The sequence below is a fragment of the Protopterus annectens genome, chromosome 7.part1 (assembly GCF_019279795.1).
Source record: "Protopterus annectens isolate FY-2018-M chromosome 7.part1, PAN1.0, whole genome shotgun sequence".
Taxonomy (NCBI): Eukaryota; Metazoa; Chordata; order Ceratodontiformes; family Protopteridae; genus Protopterus; species Protopterus annectens.
Window position 1 is genome coordinate 145,536,081 of NC_056740.1, and position 26,500 is coordinate 145,562,580.

Consider the following 26,500-nt stretch of genomic DNA (forward strand, 5'->3'; position numbering starts at 1 on the left):
CTGATGCCAAACTGCAGTACAATTCCTACCAAATTTGTAGAAAGATAGAGGATTGCATGATGTGAATAAATGCAGCACACAGGCAATGGTTTTGAATTTTTTCCATCTCGCCAGTCTGAATTGCAAGGACACATTCTTGAGTCGCACAATTAAATTTGTGTGTGTGATTAATTTTACATTTTTGATGCAAGGGAAGGTGATTTAGGTGCCTCATTAGAAAGAAAATTATAGTGACAAATCAAAATACTTGCTAATTTTCCAGGTTCTAATTATCTACTCAGTATTAAGACCTTACATAAATGGAGAACAAAAAAATAACTTTTTAAAAATGTTGTTAAACATTATAGTTGGGCTTACATATTTGTTTTTTTAATTTTTATTATTGTGTCACAGTATAAAATAGTGTTCATTCGGTGCATGTTTCTGAAGTCTTTGCTAATAAAAACAAAAACACTGAAAGGGCACTACAATGTAGTAGTCCTTTTTCTATCAGTATGTGTTTTGGTTAATGTCCAATGAGACCATCTATCCCAGATGTGTAATCTATATACACTGCATTTTCAGAGTTTTAACAGTAGCATTTTTGCATGATAACAAACTTCCTGTCAAAGGTAGGAATGCACTCAACTAGCTAGAGTTCATAATCATTTAAAGGTAAGATGTCCTGTTGTGTTTAATATAGCAGGAATGGAGGGGACTTATGTCTGTAGTTAAAACACTTGCTTAGTTTTTTTGGAAAGATCAGTTAGTATGTGTCTCGATACAAAGTTAGATTTACTTCTGCTGCTTAGAGTTTTTCCCTTATAAGATCTGTTTTGGACAAACTCACTTTCCCAGTATATTTAAAGTCTGCTCATTTTGAGTGTAATGGGTAATATTTGACCACTAATTATTAACAAATACACTTCAGTTGGAAAAACAAGTAATAAGTCACAACAAAGTAATTTACAATGTGTATCTTACCTTTACTTCATATTTTATGCATCTGGTTTACTTTTGTGCCACACAAATGCACAGCTGGTATTTCCTGAAATTGTGACTGCTGCATCTTTAGTACAGGAGGCAACAGTATTTAACTGCCATGTCCAGTAAGGGAAAAACAAAATCCAGCGGATCTTGGTATGTAAAACTGACAATGTGATGCTTTTCTGGTGAGCAGTGCAGCGCCTTCATTTATTCACTATTTCAGGTATGTCTCCTCTGACTATTGAATTTCTGTTCTGTGTTCCTTTTCATACATTTGTCCCATTTTATTTAGGAAGCGTGACATGATTCATCCCATCATTTTACAAAGTTTCAACTTGAGTTTTGCCATAAACTTGCGTCTCCAGTGACTCTGGACTTGTGCAGTTACAGTGGTAGCAGTTGAGCCTCTCTTATGAGACACTGGCTTTGAAACACCTGACTGAATGCTTCACAAGTGGCTTTAATTTGGTCCACCCAGATCTACATTACTTTTATAGTCCCTCTCACATTAATTCACTTCTGTCTAGCTCTTTTTTTTTTTTTTTTTTTTTTTTTTTTTAGTCGATTGATTCTCCATTCTTTGCAGAATATTTCTAATTTGATACCTATTCTGCCAGTACAGTTTTTGGTATTAGCTGTTGGACTGTAGCCCCCCATTAAGTTAGTGTAACTAACATTTATGCAGCTCAAACAACCATGCATACTACTGCACATATGCAGAGTTACAAGCCTTCTGAGAGTTTTATTTAACAAGAAAAAAAAATTAGCTCTCCATGCTGTCTTTAACTGCTTGGCATTAAGACTACCACAAAATAAGAATAAGGCAATTGCACCCGAGAGGTCTTTTGCCAGCTGCAGAAACATTCCCAAAAGCAACTTAGCAGGTTGCTGTATGAAGCAGTGAGGGACCATTTCTTTTGGATCTACATTGGGCAATGCAGACAACCTGACAAAGTGAAATAAAGAAAGTAAATGAGTCTGCAGCGGTACGAGCATTGGACCAAGGTATGTGTGTGGAAAATATACACACACACACACACACACACACACACACACACACACATTATATATGTGGTCTTGGGCGTGTGTGTGTGTATGTACATTCATAACATGAACTCAGGCATAGTATCCTGAACATTCCCTCCCAGGCATAGTATCCTGAACATTCCCTCCCAGGCATAGTATCCTGAACATTCCCTCCCAGGCATAGTATCCTGAACATTCCCTCCCAGGCATAGTAGAAAAGCTAAATAAATTAGGAATAAACCCCTTTTACTCACTGGATTGACAGTTGGCTGACAGATTCAAAATAGGGGAAGTTGCCCCCACAAAGAAAACAGTCACCAGTAGAGTACCCCTGGGTTTCTGTGTTATCTACTTTTCTGAAGTAAAAGCTGATGCGAAAGGGCTTTGACTGTTTGCAGATGCTAAAAGCTAGGAGCAGTCATTAAATCCCCAAATGACTTGGCCATTCTGCAGGAAGGTTTGTCCGAAATAAATAATTGGTGTCAAAATCATGGTCCGAAACTAAATGCCAAAAATGCATTATTGTATCTTTTAGGAAGTAATCTACCCCAGGGAATTACCATATTGACAATATGCCCCTAAGAGCTGACCAAGTTGTTTGGGATTTGGGAACTCGTGGACAGTATGTTTGATGAAAACGTGTCTCTATTGTAAGAAAATCCTTTTTAGATTGCACAGCTTATAAGCAAAGGGATCGTCAGTCTAGGGATGTCATTGTTCCCATTTACTCAAACCTCATTAGGCCAGTCATTGAATATAATGCCCCCTTGTCATATATCTGTCCAGACACATGCAACAACTGGAGAACACCCTCCATGATACCTTATTGAAATGGTACAAAGCCTAAACATGCCGTACCAAATCAAAGCCCTGTCACAAAACCTGATAACGTACAGACCGCTAAGACATGACCTGTGTCTGGCATACAAGGTATCCTTTGACCCATTACTGATGAATTTACTGCACATTAGCAAGCCAGATGGCATCATAAATACTCCTGTGTGGGGATCTAAATCTCTTCTGCAATATCAACAGAATTGTTTGGAAGGACAGGTGCATTTAGCAGAGGATACTGCTGCTGTGGAACAGACTCCCAATCCACATAAATTGAACTTCATTCCTATTCATTTTCAAAAGCAACATACATCTATGGATGGGAAACAGAAAACTTACTCAGGACTGCCAGCTGTGTTACTAATGGACAGATGCAGCTCCTAAACACTTTAATGCATGCATGGATCCCCTCAAATTATCTATGATATGATCCCAGTTATTCTCATTGGGTTTACCCCATCCCACGGGCGATGATTATATTACCCCAATCTATAACTAAGTGGGATAGGTTATTTCGAGCACAAAAAGGGAGATTGGCTAGGCTTAAAATGGCCTGCAAGGGCAGCTAGCATAGTACTTGCCTGTGAACTTATTCAGTGCTAACTAACATCACAAAGAAATATCCCTTAATTTAAATAACCTTTTTGTAAATCATTAAATAACCTTTTTGTAAATCATTACATAATGTTATCGAAAACACTTAATTACATTTAAATATATATTCATCTTCTATACAAAATTGTCTATAATTTTAATATATAAACTTGTTATACAAATGTAACTTGTAGTATCTACTGGTTAAAATATCAATTACATTAGTTCATTCAAACCTAAATCCTAAATGGCACCCAAATTATACACCTTTTCTCTTTAAAATGAAGTGTACGTAATTTATCAAATTTATTATGAGAGGAGGAGTTAACTTTATCAATGCATACAAAATGAATGAAACACCTGGATGTTCTCTAGGGTGGGTCAAAACACTACATGGTTTGGAAAACCTCAGGTCACTTACATGAGAATCTTAGACCTGAAGTTTCCCCCAATCGACCTTGTGTTCAGTGTCCACAAGGATAACCTCCTATAATCAAATCCTGTTTTGAAAAGACCCCTCCTGGATCTCTTATTTTATTAATATTTTTACCACAAGTGGTAAATCTGAACAGTCTCATGTCTGTATGTCTGTAGCTCCAACTTTCCTACCAGTCTCCAGTAAAAACGTCCATCTTTTTTTTTGTCACTAGGCCTATGTCAAGCTTTTTCAACAGTTGATAAATCCATATCGACGATTATATATAGAGTGGATATAAAAAATGTACACACCCCTGTTAAAATGCCAGGTTTTTGTGATATAAAAAAATGAGATCACAATAAATAATTTCAAAACTTTTCCCACCTTTAATGTGACCTATAACCTGTACAATTCAATTGAAAACAAACAAATCTGTTAGGGGAAAATATAAAAAAAAAACTTACACTAAGCTGGTTGCATAAGTGTGCACACCCTTAAACTAATACTTTGTTGAAGCACCTTTTGATTTAATTACAGTATTCAGTCTTCTTGGATACACACCTGCCATCAATTAAAGAGACTCTGATTAACCCCAAATAAAGTTCAGCTGTCTTAGTAGGATTTTTCTGACATTTACTCAGTTGCCTGCTACAGAAAAAGCCATGGTTTGCAAAGAGCTTACAAAGCATCATAGGGATCTTGTTGAAAGGTATCAGTCAGGAGAAGGGTACAAAACATTTCCAGAACATTGGATATACCACGGAACATAGTGAAGACAGTCATCAAAAAGTGAAGAAAATATGGGACAACAGTGACGTTGCAAAGAACTGGACAAAACTGATGAAAAGGCAAGACGAAAAGTGGTCAGGGAGGCTGCCAAGAGACCTACAGCAACACTGAAGGAGCTGCAGGAATTTCTGGCAAGTACTGGTTGTATATTACATGTGACAACAATCTCTCCCGTATTCTCCATATGTCTGGACTGTGGGGTAGGGTTGCAAGACAGAAGCCTTTTCTTACACAGAAAACATCCAGGTGCAGCTAAAATTTCCAAAACAATACATCAAGTCTCCCAAAAGCATGTGGGAAAATGTGTTATGGTCTGATGAGACCAAGGTTGAACTTTTTGGCCACAATTCCAAAAGATATGTTTGGTGCAAAAACACCACTTCACATCACCAAAAGAACACCATCCCCACTGTGAAGCATGGTGGTGGCAGTGTCATGCTTTGGGGTTGCTTTTCTTCAGCTGAAACTGGGGCTTTAGTCAAGGTGGAGGGAATTGTGAACAGTTCCAAATACCAGTCACTTTTGGCCCAAAACCTTCAGGCATCTGCTAGAAAGCTGAAGATTAAGAGGAATTTCTTTAAACATGACAATGGACCCCCAAGCATACATCCAAATCAACAAAAGAATGGCTTTACCAGAAGAAAATTAAAGTTTTGGAATGGCCCAGCCAGAGCCCAGACCTAAATCCAATAGAAAATCTGTGGGGTGACTTGAAGAGGGCTGCACACAAGAGATGCTCTCGCAATCTGACAGACTTGGAGTGCTTTTGCAAGGAAGAGTGGGCAAATGTTGCCAAGTCAAGATGTGCCATGCTGATAGACTCTTACCCAAGAAGACTGAGTGGTGTAATTAAATCAAAAAGTGCTTCAACAAAGTGTGTACACTTATGCAACCAGCTTAGTGTATGTTTTTTTATTTTTTTATATTTTCCCCTAACAGATTTGCTTTTCAATTGAATTGTACAGGTTATAGTTTACATTAAAGGTGGGAAAAGTTTTGAAATTATTTATTGTGGTCTCATTTTTTTATATCACAAAAACCTGGCATTTTAACAGGGGTGTGTACACCTTTTTATATCCACCGTATATAGACATATACAGTCATCTGAAGTTTTCATCCAGTCTTCAGCATTACTACAAATACATCTTAAGCTTAAAAACTGGGAGTATGGGATATTATTTACCACATGTTTGGGGTGGCAACTTTTAGCATGTAATAAAGCATTTTTAGAGAGTGGTTTCTGATCTGAGGTGTGTGCACACTACCATTCGCTAACGTGGTAACTGAATCATCCAAAAAGTCAGTAGTAAGTAAATAGTTGTTAACTGTAGAGGTAAACCTGCTATCATCATTCAACAAATCAAACAAGGAAATGGTGGTTACTACTTCATTCCATAATACCCAACAGTCATCTAAAAACCTCCACATGGATAATTTCAAATATGATTATTCTCTGTATCCTATACAAATAGTTGTTCAAAATAACCCATATATAAATCTGTGTAAATAGGGGCATACATGGCCTCCATAGTTGCACCTTAAGTTTGTAAGCAACATCTCCCATCAAAATGTAAAACATTCATATTCAGAACCATTTGTAATAACTACAACAGAACCAAAATAAAATCCTCTGGATGTAAACCACTAAAGATTAATCCGTGTTTATATGCTTCAATTCCCTTTCCATGAGGTATGTTAGTATATAAACTTGCAAAATCCAGAGTACACATCAAAGTTGATTTTAAGTTGCAATTGGCCAATAAAGGAAACAAATTCTGTTGTATCTTTAATTCTTGCCCTAACCAGATATAACAAGGGTTTCAAATAAAACTCTAAAAATTCAGAAACTGGTTCAGTTAAAGAGCCCACACCCAACACCATAGTTATGTCTGGAGTGGGAGATATCATTTTGTGTATCCTGGGTAACATATAAAAATTGACTGGTAGTTTTTTTCACTATCCACTGTTTTACTTCTTGAATAATGGTTACTTTGCTAGATCGGCTCCTGTCGCATATGGTTATCTTCTGCTTAAATAACAAAGTCCTGACATCATTAAGCGGTTTATGGGCTTCAGTTTTATAATCTTAGGTTGCCAAAACCTCTGTCCCACACCACATCCTTATTTACTGCGTCATTATTTTTCAAATTAGTTAGGGCTTTTAGTCTGACAATGTAAGATTATTGTCAAAATGCCTAAAATATTGTGTATTTATTATAATAAATCTTATCAATGATGGATTGTTCAAATGCCTTGATCATTGGGTGGTATAGTGGTTGGAAACTAGAAGCAAGATCTGCTGAAGCAAATTCCTGTAAAGCACTCTTATGATGCCAATATTTCAAATTTAAATTCCTTGTTTTTCCCCTTTCTCTGCTGGTAATTACAGGAAAAAAAATCATTCCTCAAATGTAGTCTTTTTAAATTTGTTTGACAAAAGCGTGTCCTAACTCATAGCCCCTTAAATCTCTTGTTAATTTTTTTCCAAAGTCAAGTTTCCAGTTCCGAGTCTAATTTTGACATTGACTGACCAAATTAAGGTTAAAAAAACGTTCCCAAAAACATTCCACATAAATAGCTAGAGATGGTACTTGAGCTATTAACTTGATAATATCTTGTTCATAAAAGTTAAACAGTCAGTGAACATATAGGATGCTACCTTATGAATGGATCACCATTTATCCATGAACATAGTGTCCTCCATATCAAAGCCAAGTTGTAGAAATGGTCATAAACCTGCAGGGCCTTATTCTGTTAGGCTTTCAATAAATGAAGATGCCAACTTTGCAATCTGAGCTTCTTGGAAGTTTGCATTAGTGCTCCAAAATTATTTTTTTAATCCCATGGTCACTATAAGATCCCTACTGGCTCATGGCATCAGTAGAGTTATCAGAAGTTCTACGTTTCCATAATGGGAACGGAGACCCATTGTCCTTATTTTCCATAGTAACATCCAACAAGGTATTCAAATTACTTGGTGCAGCTATATTAATATAGTGTTCCAAAGAAATACGTATTTTACAGTCGGCACATTATCAGAACCAAAGTTCTAAAAACTGGAAGGTGCACTGTGCATGAGTAGAAATGGATATCCAAACAAAAAAATTATACAACACCATGTCATGCTACTGTAGTATTTAACAGGAAGCCTTGGTATGAAGACCTCACCAAGACAGCAAGCAAACCAGGTTTCTTTTGTAACACTAACTTTTTCAGTGCTGACATAAACGCCTCTTAATTTAAAACTAAATTGGGGCCAAAATGCACCTTTTGTACATCATTGTATAATGTTGTCAAAAACACTTCATAATATTTAAATATATTCATATTCGATTCTTGGCTGGGGGTGCCTTCTGTGTGGAGTTTGTATGGGTTTTCCCCCACATTCCAAAGTCAATGCAGTAGGTGGATTGGACACTCTAAATTGGCTATAGATGTGAGTGTGTGTGTGCAAGCGTGTGGTGTGGAAGAACTACCATGGCAGGCCTAGCCACCCATTGGTGTAAACCTTGGCTATAGATGATTGCCACTGTTGAAGTGACACCCTGACCCAATGTGCAAAAATGGGGGGGGGGTGTTGTGGATGGATGGCTAGATTTTTCTATACAAAGTCTTTTATAATAATTTAATACGTAAGAATACATATGAACTTGTTATACAAATGTAGCTGGTGCCATCTAGTGGTTAATATTAATTATATCAGTTTATTCTTAATTACCCACTTTTTCAGTGTGTCCATAATTTATCAAATTTATAAGGAGTGAAAGCTAACTTTATCAGACCATGCAAAACTGAATATAGACTGAAGTAACCATTTCAGTAGGAGGTACAAGAACAAATCTCTTCCTCTCAAGTTCCCTTTCACCAAAAATGGATTCCTGAAGTAGACAAAACTGGGAGGTGTGGCAGGGATTCCAATATTCTTTGGGGTGCTCTGTTTGCTACTATGCATGTCTCTCCTCTCCTCCAAACAATGTGAGAGTATGTTTGACTAATTTACTAATTACTTTATTTTCATTTACAACCTGAAAATGCCAGTTAGTAACCTAAGCGGAAAAACATCTATGCTTTTTCTAAGGTTTCCAAAGACCGCTATGCTATACTAATATATATTCTTTAAGTGGTGAAAGCTTTACAGTTGCCTGCAGCCTTTGCGGTGGTCTTCTTCTAAATGTCTGAGCTTGATGGTGTAATTGCTGAAATTTTTTTTTTTTTTTACTTTTTTCAGTTCACCAGCATTTTGTTTACCATTTTGTATGGTGTTTACATAGGCTGAAGTAAGTTAATCTTGCTAACTTTGCACAAGGTCATACAGTGATTAATTGGTTCTTTAGAGATTAGAAGCTGAATCTGAAGCTTAACTAACTTGAGGTTACTTGAGCTGTTGACTACAGTTGGACCAAAACCTTTTCCTCCGTGAAATGTAAACAAAATTATAAAAATTGCAAGTATTTGTTATGGTGATGTACTGTTTCTTTGGAGAAAACTGGTTATTTTGTAATATGATATATTTTATAAACCTTTCTTCTGAAATGTTCTTCTGTACTTTTTTACAGCTGGCTTTGCAGAATTCTTTGCGTTACATTCCCACAGAGTTTCATGACATTTTAGCTCCAGAATTTGCAGAGGAACTACATCAGTATGGGCATATCTACATGTACAGGTTTTACCCTCAAATAGAAATGAGGTAAGATGATATTTTAAGCTGGTCTGCAGACTAGTATTTACAACTGCAATAGAGTGGTGCATACTGTATATAAGCTCTAGTTAATCTGGCCATGAATACCATCTAGATGAACACTGTGCAGTGGTTCCGTGGTGCAGTTCAACTCTCTGACTGTGTCCTAATCACTGGAGGACTTGGTCAGGGTAGGTGGAAGTGAGTGGCTGATTCCATTTCTCAGCCATTCTGGAAAGAGGGAGGCTGCTGGACCCAGTGTACTGGAATATATCAGGAAATGCACTGGGTCAACACGTATACATTTCTCATCAAAGAATGATTGATATTGTAGCACTGGGATGCATATGTGGAAGCACCTGTGTTCCATTTGGTCCAGTATTGTTCTCCTCAGTTTGACTGTGCAGCATGCCCAATTAGTGTTCCTCCAGGAGGGAAGCAATGGGTACAGACCTGTGTTGTTGCTTGCTTTTCACAAGCAGTGTTAGCCTGTTAACATCTAGATTTCTTGAACAAATGCATTTTACACTACGTTCTCCAGCAGGGTGTAAATCTACAGATAATGCCTGCTAAAAAATTAGTTTGTCAGTTCACGGTAGCATAGCAAGTTGCCGTGGATCTCTTACTAAAAAAAAAAAAACTGATGGCTACTGTTTGCTAAGCAGCACTTCTGCTGTTTAGGTTAAAATATAAAAAAAGAAAATTAAATCAAAATTGTCTGTGTATGCGTGCATGTGATTGAGATTGATTGAGACTTTATTTTTCACTCGCTAAGCAGTGCTTTTTGCTGTTTAGCGAGTGCAAAAACTAAAACAGAGAACAAAAGTTTGTGTGTGTGTGTGTGTGTGTGTGTGTGTGTGTGTGTGTGTGTGTGTGTGTGAAGAGTGGAAGCAATCAAGCACTGGTACTAGCAGCAATAAAGAGGTCTGCATACGTCTAGACCTTTTAGCTCAAATATCTTGATAAAGCCTAAAATAAAGGGGAGAAAACTGTCAAAATAGGAACATGTTTTAAATAATTATAAAAATCACAAAGTTGTTTGAATAATAGGGTGTGTGTGTGTGTGTGTCTGTGTGTGTGTGTGTGTGTGTGTGTGTGTGTGTGCGCGCGCAAGACTGAGACGATGGGCCAGTGGCAGCAGCAGTAAAGATGTTTGCATTCCTCTCAACCTTTTATCTGAAGAAATCTGGATAAAGTCCGAAATAAAGGGGAAAGGCTCAACAATAGGGACAGATTTTAAATGTTGTTCTTTTACAATTACAAAGAATTTTAAATAACATGATTTGTGTTAATGTGAATTTTGTGAAGGAAATGAAGTCTGAAAGTCAAATGTATGTCATTATTTGGTGACTTCAATCCCCAATGACTGGCAACAAAACCACACATTTTAGGAGTTAGGGACCCAAAAATAAAGTAAATATCTAGATATTTTAAATATATATTTTGGTCGTAAAATGCTTCCTGCAACACTATTTACACATTCTACAGAAACTAGTGTGTGTGTATATATATATATATATATATATATATATATATATATATATATATATATATATATATATATATATAAAATTATAATCAAAATAAATAATTATAACAACTATTTTACAGACAGCCCATTCTCTAAGCACAATAATGCCCAACAGGGTGTCTGTTATTGTGGAAATAACACCCTTCCAGGGTTGTAGAGGCTCTCCACATGTGGCATCAGGCCTCAGAACCCCCCTGGGTAGATGTTTATCTCCACAGTAGCACACACCTGTTGGCCATTATTGCTTGCATCTCAGTCTACTTGTCTCCTCAAAGATGGTGAAATATAAACTTTGGACCAAAAAGAAATAGTAAATAATGATCTTCATAAGGTCACTGTTGCAGGGTTCCTTACAAGTGGAACTTGTCCATTAGGATACCCATATGTCCAGCCAATCTACATAAATTAGAAGTTCTGTCCTCATGTGCCTTACATCTGCCCTTATGAGCCAGAGTGACAGTAATAAGAGTGAGACACAGACACACCAAGACTTTCTTGCCACTAGTCTATATATGGAGACTTCAGTTAGTCTGTTTAGTCATCCATTTTGGTCAGCTTCAGATCAGACACTCAGGCAGATAAGTACCTAAACTATCCAGAGTGCACTTAACACTTTAAAGATTTGCCTTAAGAATAAATGGCTTCAGAAGGTGGCTTAAACTGCTATGGCGTCTCCATTTTTCTCTCCATTACAAAAAAAAAATGCAAGACTAGTAAAGATGATCAAAATCAATCCAGCATTCACTTCTCTTTGCCGGTCTGAGATTGATGACTCAACAGAGGTGCTTTTGTAGCCCCCCTGACCTCACATCTGCTCCTGAGCCATCTAATATTCTCCCTCTGGAGAATGTTATGGCTAAGGAATATAGGTCATTTGAGATGATTTGGCTGATTTAATCAGGAAGAAAGAACCTAGGTCAGTTTTAACTGAGGGAGAGGGGGATAATGATCTCCTTGCTCAGGAGGGCATTCAGATCTCATGGAAGTCAGACCTTCAGTTTCCACCCTTGGAACCATATGTTTGAATATTCCCCATATTTGGCTTCAAAAGTCAAGCAACCCCCCCCCCCCCCCCCGTTAGAATTCCAGTAAAGATGATTGATTTAATTTTCTGAGGGTGCTTTCAAAGCCTTTCTAACCTTCATTCTGGTCAGCTTTCTACTTGGAGGGAAAGACATTCATTTCTCAGAGGAAAACCCTTCTGGTTCAGACAAAGGTGATCTAGATTATACATTGTGATTCTTTCCTCTTCAGGATTTGAATCGGATAATTTACTTTGAGTGTAGTATTGCAAAGATGGATTATTCTGAATGTGACTCTGATATCTTTTATTTTCCAGAAGAGAGATTATGACTCATGAATGTAGATATTTCCAAATCCATGTACATCACTCCTGTTTTGGGAGCATTAGTAGATGTTTTTCTGGCTATTTCCTTATCAACTGACTCTCAACCTTCAGCCCCGAAAAAGTCAGATAGATCTTAGAGCTTCAGACACTAATATCTCTCTCAAAATCAACTTTCTGATCTAGCTATCATTTCTCTTCGCTAAGGCAAAGGGAACTAGGATCTCTCCCAATCCTGTTTCCCAGGCAGTGGACATGAAGGTTTATATCTCTGTTTATCTTTCAGAGCAATTAATTCTCAGATTTGCATAACAAGAAAATGTCTGCCCATTTTCAATATGAAACAAGCTTATAGCTAACATGCTTAATGCTGATATTAAACCTAATCATCTGCACACGATTCAGCCATACAGGTAGGCAAGCATACCATTGTGTGGTTATGAGGCTGTGGATGCTGTTACAAGAGCAGTCATCACTGGCCCTCATGAGGAGACATGCTTCATCCATTACCAGAATTTGTTAAAGCTCAATTACTAAATGTTCCTTAAAGACTTACTATATTTGAAAACTTCTGCAGAAGAATTTCCAAAGTTAGACGAGAGGAAAATTTCTGCAGAAGTTTTCAAAAATTTCTGCAGAAGATTCCACTAGCAATCTATGCGGTATGAAAGCTCTGAGTTTTGCCGTGTCCATATGCCCTTATTTTACTAGCACATTGACCATGTTAAAGGGAGATATATGGGATACGAGGATGGAGCCTAAGCTTTTTGGACCAGCTGGATGTACAATTATCCTAGCGGATGAATCTCATTTGTAAGGAGTACTGCAACAGTGATTTATTCAAATGTACTATTATGGTAAGCTACCTAAACAACTGTAGTTTTCTTGTGACAAACAAGGTGACTTCCTAAAACATCATCAGACAAAGTATATAACAAATGGGATAAAACAAAATATTTCTATTCCATTATGAAGTTCTTCAGTACTGTTTCAAAATGCATCCCATATCATACCAGCGGCTCTTCGTAACATTGCAAACTACCCTCCCTTCTATTTTAAGAACCATTCAAAAATCTCAAGTCAAAGAGCAGCTCTGGAAAAAGACTCCTGCTGCAGTTCTGAGCAATATCTTGAACTGTTTTTCATTTTTCAACTAGGCAGCCAAATTAGTTCATCTGATACTTGTACAAACAATCCCATTACTTTAAACACACTGTTAAATGGATGCTAGCTAAAGTTCCCAACCCTACTACTGCAAATTACTTGTATTCTTGAGGTCTGCCCTAGCTACAATATGTTCTGGGAATTTATGCATAACTGAAGAAATGCGAATTTGGATGGAAGAAACCTGACGGGTGCAATATTTCTAGATCTGAAACTAGCTTTCAAAACTGTAGCCATGTCACAATTCAAAATATAGTAAATGTGGCTTATTGCCAAAGGCATACATTGCTTTGCAAATTGTGGCTAGTGGAGTATTCAGGTTTGTAAGCAACAAGATCTGCTCCAAAACTAGCATAATTCTGAAGGATATTTCTCCGCAGTCTGTGTTTGGCTCCTATTGGTTTTTAAATCTCTCGTGGGATTTGCCTCATATAAATGGTGTGATCTGTTTTAGGATTTGCTTTGCTTAACTGGTGTCCTTTACACAGATGACTTGGTTATAACTACATCAGAGAAGTCATGGCATTCTCCTGTTGCTACTTGTAGGACGATTGCTTGGCCACATGGAACTGGTTATGAAAAAAATATGCTGTCAGTGCAAATAAAACAATCATAATGACTCTGGATGTTAACTAAGCCTAAGAAACGTCATGGACCCAACTGGAACACCTCAGATCCAAGCTAATTCCCAACAATATTTGGAATATTTTTAACTAACTTTCTATTCTTGCAGAGAAACACAAGTTGACAGTTGACAGTGTTAAAACTAGTTAAGGTATTTTACAAGTCAGTTTAGCCTAGAGGCTATAAGAACTTTTCATTGTGAAATGTGCTTCTTTCCAGACATAAATGACATCACCTGTGGTTTCTTAAACAAATCTGGTACTGCAATTAACGTCCCATAACTCCTTACACTACCACTTACAGCCAAGGCATATTACCTACTAAACACCTTAGCAATTAAGTTGCTGCATGAATAATATTCTCCACCTTTTGAAGAACAGGTTTAAGGTCAATAGCTGTATGTAGTCAACCAGAGGACACAAACAGTTGCAACTACTTAGCCCATGCTGTATTCTTACTGCAAGTCAAAGATGCTTCAATAAAATGGGTAGTGAATATAAGGAAGTTGAACAGTATAAAAACTTTCGAGGAAAAGTTAAAGCATGACTGGGAGAGTTTTTTTGATAATGGCTTTATCAAATTGCTGTTAAATGACCTATAAACATATAATTATAAAATGTGTGAGGAACTCCAAGTAACAGCATGCTATAAATACAGACAGGATTTTGCTTGTAAGCACTGAGAATGAAATTGAGAAGAATTGTCACCTAGAACTGTTTAATAGAAATGTTTTAAGCATTTTTTGTTAGCCCGATCAGCAAACTTCATCAGAAACAAGTTCAAACAGAAGAAAACTCTTCTTTATATAAAACAGGTGGTTAACATTAACCAATTACCTCACCTTTGTTTTAATGAATGAAAGGACCATGATGTTAGTGACAACTACATATGCAAGTCAAAAGCAACAATTCACTGGTATGTAATCATGACTCCAAGATACCAACACTCGACACTTACTAATCTATAAAAACAACCTTTACAATTGAACATTCTCAACTTAACTTTTGAGAATAAATAACATTTCACCTTCTTAAACTTTTTAATTTAAGAATACTGCTGATAGAACAGGTGTCATTTAAGCCAGGAGGGTTGTAGGCATTCAGCCTAACTTGCCAAGTTAATTCAAGTTCTTCTAGTTTTAATGGTCTAGGGCCACCCCTACTGTCATACTTAACTTGGTCGATAATCATAAACTTAAAGGCATCATCTTTATTAGTAGAAGTATGCTTGGCTAGGGCATTCTCTAATTTATGTTTATTGATGGCATATTGATGCTCATAAATTCTGTCATGGAGCCTACGCTCTGTCTTTCCTATATAAAAAACAGGGCAGAATTTACACCTAGCCAAGTAAACAACAAAACTAGAATTACAATTAAATTTGTCTTTGAGTTTATATTGTATGCCGTTAATATTAAAATTATTAGTCACCTCCACAAATTTGCAATAATTACAACTTTCACACTTATTCATACCATTACAACGGGCTGTTGGGATACATTGTTGTTCTAAGTGGGTCTTTAAATTCTTGCATTACATTAAGTCACAGGGTTTACGTTTTTGTAAACCAGATAAGGGTGGTGGTTTAGTTGTTTTCCACAACGCCGATTACCAACAACTTATGAATGTACTATTGAACACCAGTGCGTATGATAGAAGTTCACGTTCAGAGGTTAATAAGGCATACAGTTTAATTAAAAACTGTATAGTGGATATGTATATTGAAGGCAGAATTGAACAGAAGATTTATAATTATCTGTCAACTACTTACCCAAGATACCTGTTCATATTTGGCATCCCCAAGATACACAAGAGTATGGAAAATCCTCCCCTGAGACCATTGGTCGATAGTCGAGGTTCACCTACCTACTCTTGTGCTAAAGTGGTAGATGCTATTCTGCAAAAATATTTATGCCATGAGAACCAAATTTGCAAGGACTCATGGACGTTTTTGAAAAAGATCGAGGCCTTAGAATTTAATGTGAACTTCAATTTCCTCACTATTGACGTGAGAGATTTATACACTTGTATCCCCCATGAAATTGCTATAGAATGGGTGGATTTAATGTTAAAGAAAAAATAAGGCCACTGTTGCAGAAATTAGTTTGGTCACGGAACTTATTGATTTAGTACTATCTCATAATTTTTTTATGTTCCAGTACCAATTTTTTCTGCAAAAAGTAGGGGTAGCGATGGGGTCACCTTGCAGAGCTAGTATTGTGAACCTCGTTATGGCATACTGGGAATCATATGTATTTAAGAACAACACTATTTGCAGTTCTATTGTTTTTTTATACAAGATACCTTGATGATATTTTTATTCTCATCAATGGAGAAGAACGTGTTAGTAGGTATATGTTGGATTACTTCAACAGTACAACTCACTTCCTATAATTCACTTCTACATTTAACACTAACGTTATAGCGTATTTAGACATCTGGTTAGTAAAAAAAATACAATTTAGGTAGTTTTGTAGCAAAGATATTTAGGAAAAGTACATATTCAAACACGTTCCTACATTTTTCCAGTAGCCACCCATTTTATCAAAAGAGGTCAGTTATTAAAGGTCAATTAGTGAGAGCTTCACGAATGATAAGTCTAGATGAAGACTTTCTTGAAGAATGCTCCATTTTGAAAAGTATGTTCATGCACCGTGGCTACCCTGAATCACTTTTGGATGGCCTTATAAAAGAGGTTAAGGCTAAGAGAGTGGATAAAGTGTATACACCACTCTTAAGCGTTAAAACTTCACCTATTCCTTCTAGTATTTGTAATAATTTAGTGGAGAATCTGGTGGTTAGTCCTAGTATGTTAAATAGTGAGGTTAAGGATGTCACGCTAAGTTTTATCACCACGTATACTACACACAGTTATTCATGTATTGGAATATTACAGAAAAATTGAGAACTATTTAAAACGAATCCAAATATCTATTCTAAAGTAGGTGAATTTTCAAGGGTGACATTTAGAAGAGGGAAGAATTTAAAGACCCTCTTAGAACAACAATGTATCCCAACAACCCATTGTAATGGTATGAATAAGTGTGAAAGTTGTAATTATTGCAAATTTGTGGAGGTGACTAATAATTTTAATATTAACGGCATACAATATAAACTCAGACAAATTTAATTGTAATTCTAGTTTTGTTGTTTACTTGACTGTTTTTTATATATGAAAGACTGAGCATAGGCTCCATGACAGAATTTATGAGCATCAATATGCCATCAATAAACATAAATTAGAGAATGTACAATATCCAATCCAGTAGCAATAAAGGCTCTCCTCCGAACACAATTCACCAAGTTAACTCTCCGTGTTGCATCTTCAAGATGGTCCAAAACAATGAAATAAATTAAAATAACATATAATTTATTGTATAAACAAACAATAGGACAACTGATTGAGTGCTTTCATCTCCTGCACGGAGACTTCTTCAGAATTAGTTTAAATAACAGAAACTCTCCATTTAAATACAACATTTGATTGTTCAATTAAATCAAATAAATCATTCAATTAATCAATTTATCTCATCATTGGCTGACCATTCTGAAATGTTTATAAAACGTAGAGTAAAGCACAATGGAAAACACAATTGTTGGCATTTATATAAATAAATACGTTAAAGGAGTATGTAAATGGGTTGTAAATAAATAAATAAATAAATAAATAAAAAATAATAAATAAATACATAGAACTTCCACATACATAATATTACTTAAAAATATCTTAAAAATATCTAAAAAAATGTTAGTAGATCCATGGAACTATAGACAGTCACTGTAAAAAGTAAGTATCTGTATAAATAGTCTAAGATGTATTAAATAAAAAAATGCTTGTTGAATAATAAAAATTGTTTGTTGAATGGGGGACTACCTACCAACCTTTACTCACTTATAATGTAAGTATAGATATGGATAAAAGGAACAATGATAAAAATGGTAAAGACGAACAGCTGCCCTATTTAATTTTAACATATTATAATGGCATGGGTTGGATCAAGAAGTGTATTAATGATGCATGGGATTTATTCAGCAAAATACCCACGAGAGTAGATGTTTTCAAGCAACCACTTAGGTACAGTTTTAGAAGAAATAGGAATCTCAAAAATATTTTTGAGAAAAAGAAAAATGTGAACATCTGCAGGTGGTGCTAGAGCCAAATATGGAACATTTAAATGTGTCAGATGTTCACAATGTCCATTTATAGCAGGAACTAAAGAGCTGGATATCCCGAGCATAAATGTGACACTAAAAGGAAATAAATATTACAGTTGCTATACTAAAGGGGTTGTATATATTTGTTATTGTAAGAAATGTTTGAAATATTATATTGGCAAAACAGAATGGAACTTAAGGACACGAATATACGAGCATATACGAGATATTACCAAAAAGAATGAAAACAAAGCTCTATTTAGACACACACAGGTTTGTGAAGAAGCTAATTTCAAATTCTGGGTAGTGGAAGAAGTTGCTTTGCAAGAAAGAGGTGGTGACTGGGAAACCAAACTGGAATTTAGAGAGATGATTTGGCAGTTAAGGTTAGATGCATGTGGTATACAAGGTCTCAATGACCACATTTCCATCAGTCCAGCCCTCAAATTACTTGCAGAAGGCCGAAAAAGACATTTTTAGTTACAAGTATAACAACCCCATGCAGAACATTATTTTATATTTTATATTTTACTTCAGCACTATTTAACATTAACATATGTTTATATATTTTTTAATATTTTCAATTTTTACTCTTCAACAAACAATTTTTATTTTTATTATTCAACAAGCATTTTTTTATTTAATATATCTTAGACGATTTATACAGATACTTACTTTTTACAATAATCGTCTATAGTTCCATGGATCTACTAACATTTTTTAGATATTTTTAAGATATTTTTAAGTAATATACATGTGGAAGTTCTATGTATTTATTTATTATTTTTTATTTATTTATTTACAACCCATTTACATACTCCTTTAATGTATTTATTTATATAAATGCCAACAATTGTGTTTTCCATTGTGCTTTACTCTACATTTTATAAACATTTCAGAATGGTCAGCCAGTGATGAGATAAATTGACTAATTGAATGATTTATTTGATTTAATTGAACAATCAAATGTTGTATTTAAATGGAGAGTTTCTGTTATTTAAACTGATTCTGAAGAAGTCTCCGTGCAGGAGATGAAAGCGCTCAATCAGTTGTCCTATTGTTTGTTTATACAATAAATTATATGTTATTTTAATTTATTTCATTGTTTTGGACTATCTTGGAGATGCAACTCGGTGAGTTAACTTGGTGAATTGTGTTCGGAGGAGAGCCTTTATTGCTACTGGATTGGATATTGTACTTTTTGTGAGTTGCCTTGCTTTCGGTTACTAGTTGCCTATAAATTAGAGAATGCCCTAGCCAAGCATACTTCTACTAATAAAGATCATGCTTTTAAGTTTATGATTATCAACCAAGTTAAGTATGATAGTAGGGGTGGCCCTAGACCATTAAAACTAGAAGAACTTGAATTAACTTGGCAAGTTAGGCTGAATGACTACAACCCTCCTGGCTTAAATGGCACCTGTTCTATCAGCAGTATTCTTAAATTAAAAAGTTTAAGGAAGTGAAATGTTATTTATTCTCAAAAGTTCAGTTGAGAATGTTCAATTGTAAAGGTTGTTTTATAGATTAGTAAGTGTCGAGTGTTGGTATCTTGGAGTCATGATTACATACCAGTGAATTGCTGCTTTTGACTTTATATATTTGTCACTTTAACATCATGGTCCTTTCATTCATTAAAACAAAGGTGATGTAATTGGTTAATGTCAACCACCTGCTTTTATATAAAGAAGAGTTTTCTTCTGTTTGAACTTGTTTCTGATGAAGTTTGCCAGTCAGGCTAACGAAAAGCGCTTAAAACAGCTCTATTAAACAGTTCTATTTTATCATATTTGTGGACTTTCTCGCTAGTTTAACATGCCATTGTTTTTTCTTTATTTCTTTTTTACTCCGTTTGACTGCCATTTTGTGTTTCAAGAATTGTCACCTGCCAGCATGAGGTTGTTTTGTTCTCATCTTGGGTGTCATCTGTATGGAGTCTGCACATACCTCTCAGATGTCCAAATTTACACCTCATAATTTTGTATGTTCATAAAATGTGTGGTTTTCTGGCAAATCACTGAGGGCTGAAGCCACTAAATAATAACATACATATGAGTTTCAGACTTCATCTTTCAGAAAATGCATGCTAACATGAATTCTGTTATTCTAGCAACTTTCTAAATTTGTAAGAGCAATATTTAAAATTTGTCCCTATTTTTGGGCCTTTTCCCTATTTTAGGCTTTGTCCAGATTTCTTGCACTAAGAGGTCATAGATATGAATCTGCATGGTCCTCCTTGTGTTTGTGTACATTTCCTCTAGGTACATAGGTTGAAGATACTAACATTTCTTATGTGCTTTTATGGCAGAGGTTTTTTTTTTTAATTTAAGACACTTGGATCTTTGGTATGCTAATCTAGTCAGTTAAATATCACTTCCGCATTGTTAAAAGTTCAAAAGGCAGGGATATGTTAAGTTTATGAAATGTTTGTGGTGCTTTAGAGGTCCTACAACTCATGACCTGAAGTCATGGGGGAGGTAGGTTGAGGTGTAAAGTTTTATATTTACTCATGGCTGCCTATCTCCCATCCAGTCGTCAAGGTTCTTTTTGAAGAGTGCCAAGGAGGCACTCTGCTTGACATGTATGGGGAGTCTCTGGGTCAGAAACCTATCCCTCCAGCATGTTTTGTTCATTGTGATGACAAGGTTTAGATACCTGGAGCGTGTGGCTCTGAGGGATTGTGATTTCTTTAAGTGGAGCATGTCCAACAGCTCAGGGTTTGACATGGCCTTGTATGTTAAGCAGTGATCGCCTCTGAGTAGACTATATGCCACAGAGTATAGCTGGAGTTTTTTTAGATGGTCAGCATAGAGCATCTGCTTTAGGCCTGTGAATCTTTTAATGAGGTATTTCTGCAGCCTTTCCAGCTATTGCAGATGTCTTGTGAGATACATACCAAATTGGGCATTGTACTCTATAATGGGTCTAATGAGGGATGAGTACAGTGGGACAAAGACCTTTTTTTCTGGATGAAAAGCCCTTACTGATGAGGTGTGCCACATAGAAGGATTTCCTGACTGTTGTAGTGATGTGGTTATCGAAGGTGAGACCACTGTCCACCCGAGTCCCTAAGTCTCTCATCACACTTGGTGTTTAGTGTACTGCCACCTATGTGGTAATTCATGGGTACATGGTTTTTCCCAAAGGGGATAACTATACATTTCTTGGCATTAAGCTTGAGCCCATCACTCTGATACCAAGCATCTGTTTCTGCAAGGCCCTTTTATAGAAAATCCACATCATTTGGGGATTCAATAATGGCTCCTGGCTTGCAGTCATCTGTGAACTTTGTTAGCCAGAGTCCCTTAGTGTTGGCCTGTACTTCAGAGAAGTAGATGCCAAACAAGAGCGGTCCCAGGACTGAACCCTGAGGCACTCCACTTGTCACTTGTCTGGAGCTGGATTTGGAGTCTGCTACTTTTACAGTCTGGGTTCTGTCAGTAAGCCAGTTGACAACCCATCAAGTGACGTAGGGATTTATGCCCAGCTTAGTAAGTTTATCTAGGACTCCAGAGTGGTGGATGGTGTCAAAGGCCTTGGCGAGGTGCAGATGGGCTGTGTGGACTGCCTTACCCTCGTCCACAGCTCTGGAGACTGATTCGAAGAAGTCAGTCAGGTTCAGGAGACAAGATTGGCCCTTCATGAACTCAAACTGGTTGGGGTCCAGTGTTTGAAGGTTGCCAATGTCTTTGTTTATAAGTTCCATGATAATGCATTCCATAGCCTTGCAGATCAGGCTCATCCGACTGATGGGAATGGTAGTTCCCCAGATCCATGGTGGATCCCCCCTTGTGGAGTGGGCTAACTGTAGCTGTGCGCCACTCAGTGGGTACGAAGCCTGAGGTGAGGTTATGATTAAACATGACACTTAGGTGAGGTGCCAGTTAATTTTGTAGTTTATGTAGTAAACAGCCTTGGATGTCATCTGGTCCCATGGATGCTGTATTCTTAGCTTTGGAGAGTGCGGTTTCTACCTGTGTGGCCGTGATTACTGGAATTTGGCAGTCTTTTGGTATTGAAATGGGCCCTTTAGGGGGTGAGGGGGGGGTGAAGTTTGCACTAAATCGATCGGCCAGGATATTGGCAATATCCTTGGGATCAGTATATTTAATGCCTTTGTGTTGTAGCTCAGAGCAGATCTGAGCATTGCCATTTAGATTCTTGATAACTAGAACGCCTTGTGGTTGTCTTTGGAATCTTTGGCAATTTTATTTTTGTAACTAGCTTTGAAGGATTTTATGAGGGATCTCAGCTTCTTACTGAGGCTGGTGAGGGAGTTTTTTGCATCCTGGGATTTTCCTCATCTTTGCAACAATTTCTTCCTTCTGTCGTATAGTTTGTTTATGGCTGAGGACTGCCGGATTGGCTTCCTTTTTTGGAGGACAGCATCTTGGTTCTTTTTGGGATAGCACAATTTCATGCACGAGTGGATGTGCTCATACAGTGCCTTAGTGTGGGATTCTGCAGTCCAACTTTCAGCTCCCGTCTGCATGGGTGTCATGAAGTTTGTCACTTCTGACTTGAGTAGCATGAAGTTGGCTTTGGAGAAGTTTTTTTACGGAGGTTTCCTTACTGGGGAGTGGGGTGGGATGTGGATGTCGAGTGATTAGCTTATGGTCAGACCTGACCAATGAGGGGTTGACCACTGGTGTGGAGCATCCATCTCCCATGTTGGTAATGGTTAGTTGATCCAGGGCATTGGAATTTATGAATTCCAAGAACCGTTGGGAAAAGGTGTTGGTACCTGAGTAGTTTTCCCAGTTAATGGCAAGGTAGTTTAAATCACCCAGTATTAGGGTGTTTGGTTGTATCTTAATATTTTCCAGTATGTTTAGAAAGGTGTAGTGAGAATCTTGGGGCATGGTGGGGGATCTGTAGCGAGCTATAATTTGGATTGCAGTTTTACCTAGTGTTAGTTGCACCTGGAGAATTTCAGATGCATTGTGTTGGACAACTAGCCTGGAGGTGTGAATATCCTTGGTGAATATGGACACTCCTCCACCTTTTAGTGTTTCGGTCTTGGTTTGGTGGCTGGAAAGTGTGGTAAGAGTTGTAGCCTGGTATTGCAGGGGTGCTGTCTGGAGCCTTGAACCTGGTCTCGGTTATTGCACATATATCGATGTTCTCCATTTTTAGGAGTGCCTCGAGAGAGTGCATTTTGAGGTTTAGACTTCTAGCATTGAGTAGCATTACTTTCAGATTTTGCATGCTTGTATCTGTTACGGTGGTGGTTTTGTCCTTTAAACCTTGCCTGAAAAAGGCACTAGGGGTGGCAAGCGCTTTAGCCAGTAACCTGAATCCCAGGGGCTACAGATTCATACAATCTCTGGCAAAGCATTGTGGATTGTCGATCATGTCGTCCCAGACATGATCAACAAAACAACATGATCAACAAAACTAAATGGTTAATTTACCCACTAAGACCTATACTAAACCAGGGGATATAGCAAATTTTCTGCCTGATAAATTTTAGGACCAATTTCATCCCCCTATCCCCACTAGGAAATACCCTCTACTATTCTCCCCCAACTGTCACTAAACAATGGTTCTTCACTGCACTCTCCACAGCTAAAATCACTGCATCAGTCTGTCCCAATAATATCTCCAGGATTCCTCCTAAATGGCTTGAAACATGACCTATCACGCCCACTATAATCTCTGTTTAACCACTTCCCCCAGACAGGCTCCCTCCCTAGGGAATGGAGGACTGCAGCTGTCATCCTTCTACACAAATGCAGACCATCAACAGACTCTGGGAATGACAAGACATAACTTTGATAAGTTCTTGTATGCAAGGCCATGGAAAGAACTATTGTGGACTTCACAAACTAAGACGCATGAAATCTTCAAACACTGAGCCCATCCAGTTTAGTTTCAAGGGCAGTTCATATCTATTAAACTTGGTAGACTTCTTTGAGAAAGTCACTACAGCCATGGATAAGGGCAAAGTGGTACATACTGCAGTTCATACCTATTAAACTGGCTAGACTTCTTTGAGAAAGTCCATTACAGTCATGGATGTGGGCAAAGTGGTACATATACTGCCTACTTTGACCTGGTAAAGACATTTGACATAATACCTAATTCAGGTATTATAGACAAACGCACAAATTTAGGCATAAATCTGTCACCCAATGGATAGTCAAATAGTTCACAGATGAACTATAGTTAGGGTGGGGGACTTCATGTCTACCAAGAGGCCTATTACTAGTGGTGTTTCACAGGGCTCTGTGCTGGGACCTCTCCTATTTGGAATATAGGTTCATAGGTAGGTACTAGGCTATCTGCCCAATGGCATTTATAAGCCTATTCAGAGCGTGTTGGCTTTCGCCGCCCCATTGATTAATTAACTGATCCTCTGTCAAGCAGAGCCAATGAAGTGATCCCAGGGGTGTATTTTCTGTCATACATCCACTTATCAAGGATTCTCTTGAAGAGTGTTAGTGAGGGGCTCTGCCTGATGTAATTTGGAATTTTGTTCCAAAGCATGGGGAGTCTCTGTGACAGGAATCTATCCCTCCAGCATGTTCTATTTATTGTTGTGGCGAGGTTTAGCTCACTAGAGCGCGTGGCTCATAGTGACTTGGATTTCTTTAGGTGGAGCATGTCCATCAATTTTTGAGTTGGGCATGGCTTTGTAAGTCAGGCAGAGATCACCTCTGATTAAGCGGTATGCCACTGAGTACAGCCAGAGTTTTTTCAGTTGGGCTGCATAGGACATATGTTTGAGGTCAGTAATCCTCTTGGTGAGGTACATTTGTGGTCTTTCCAGCTGTTGGAAGTGTCTTGTGAGGTACATCCCTAATGGGGCATTGTACTCTATGATGGGTCTAATGAGTGACGAGTAGAGGGGCACTGTAACCTTAGATGCAAACCCTTTAGTAATTAGATGGGCCACATAGAAGGATTTCCTAACTACTTTGGCAATATGATTGTCAAAGGAGAGATTACTATCTACCTGGGTCCCAGATCTCTTATTTACCTCTTCTGTATTAAGGGGGCTGCCACCTATGTGGTAATTCATGGGTGTGTTGTTTTTCCCCAAATGGGATGACTATGCATTTTTTGGCATTCATCTTGAGGCCATGACTTTGACACCAGGTGTCTGTCTCAGTAGGGCCCTTTTGGAGGATGTCCATGTCAGCCAGAGAGTCAATTATGGCTCCCACTTTGCAGTCATCGGTGAACTTGGTTAGCCATAGTCCTCCTGTGTTTGCCTGTACTTCTGAGAAGTATATGCAGAACAGTAGGTGTCCCAGGACCGAGCCTTGCGGGACACCACTTGTGACTGGTTTAGACTCAGACCTGGAGCCCACTTTTCTTACCGTGTGAGTTCTGTCTCTAAGCTAGTTGGCAACCCATCTTGTGACGTAGGTGTTTATGTTCAGGCTGGTGAGTTTTTCTGTAATACCAGAGTGGGGAATGGTGTCGTAAGCCTTGGCGAGGTCAAGGTAGGCAGTGTGAACCACTTTTCCCTCATCTATGGCCTTGGTGACTGTCTCGAAGAAGTCAACCAGGTTTAGTAGGCATGATCTGCCCTTAACAAAGCCGAACTGGGTCAGGTCAAGTGTTTGGAGGTTCCCAATGTCTTTGCTAATGAGTTCCATGATGATGCGCTCCATAGCCTTGCAGACCAGGTTAGTCAGGGTGATAGTTACCAGGGTCAGTTGTGGCCCCTCCTTTGTGGAGAGGAATAACTGTTGCTGTGTGCCATTCTATGGGCACACAGCCTGTGGAGAGGCTGAGGTTGAACAGTGTGTTTAGGTGGGGGGTTAGTTTGTTCTGTAGTTTGTGCAAGATGCAGCCTGGGACACCATCTGGTCCCTTTGATGCTGTGTTTTTGGCTTTTGAAAGGGCTGTTTTTACCTGTGCATCTGTGATTTTTGGGACACTACACTTTTCCAGTATTGTTGTGTGCCCTTTTGGAGGTGAGAGGGGGGTGAAGTTTGCACTGAATCTATTTGCCAGGATGTTGAATATCAGTAGGTTCCGTATATTTTGTGCTATTTTGCACTAGTTCAGTGCATATCTGCGAGTTGCCACTTAGATTCTTAACATAGCCAAAGAAGGCTTTGCGGTTATCTTTTGAATCCCTGGCTATTTTTCTTTCAAAGTTAGCCTTGGATGATTTCACGAGGGACCTTAGATTCTTACTGATACTGATCAGGGATGCCTTTCCTTCTTAGGATTTGCTTTTTTTCTGAACTAGTTTCCTCCTTCTATTGTATAACCTGTTTATTGCAGGGGTCCACCAAACTGGTTTCCTCCTCTTAGAGGAGTGAGTCTTGGTTTTGCTAGGGATGGCACAATCCATGCATCCTTGTAGGTGCTCAGAGTGCATTTGTAAAGGTTTCCGCATCTTGGGTAGTGTTATCCT

The 26,500-nt window shown here is 37.8% G+C and overlaps 1 protein-coding gene across 1 annotated transcript in view; it reads left to right on the top strand.

The window, feature by feature from the left end:
• The window catches only part of UROC1 (urocanate hydratase 1), a 1,269,467-nt gene that overhangs the window by 69,101 nt on the left and 1,173,866 nt on the right, over positions 1 to 26,500 (top strand). The window contains exon 3 of the mRNA XM_044078604.1: positions 9,184 to 9,314. Coding sequence (XP_043934539.1) covers positions 9,184 to 9,314 — 131 coding nt within the window. The remainder of the gene's footprint in view (positions 1 to 9,183; positions 9,315 to 26,500) is intronic.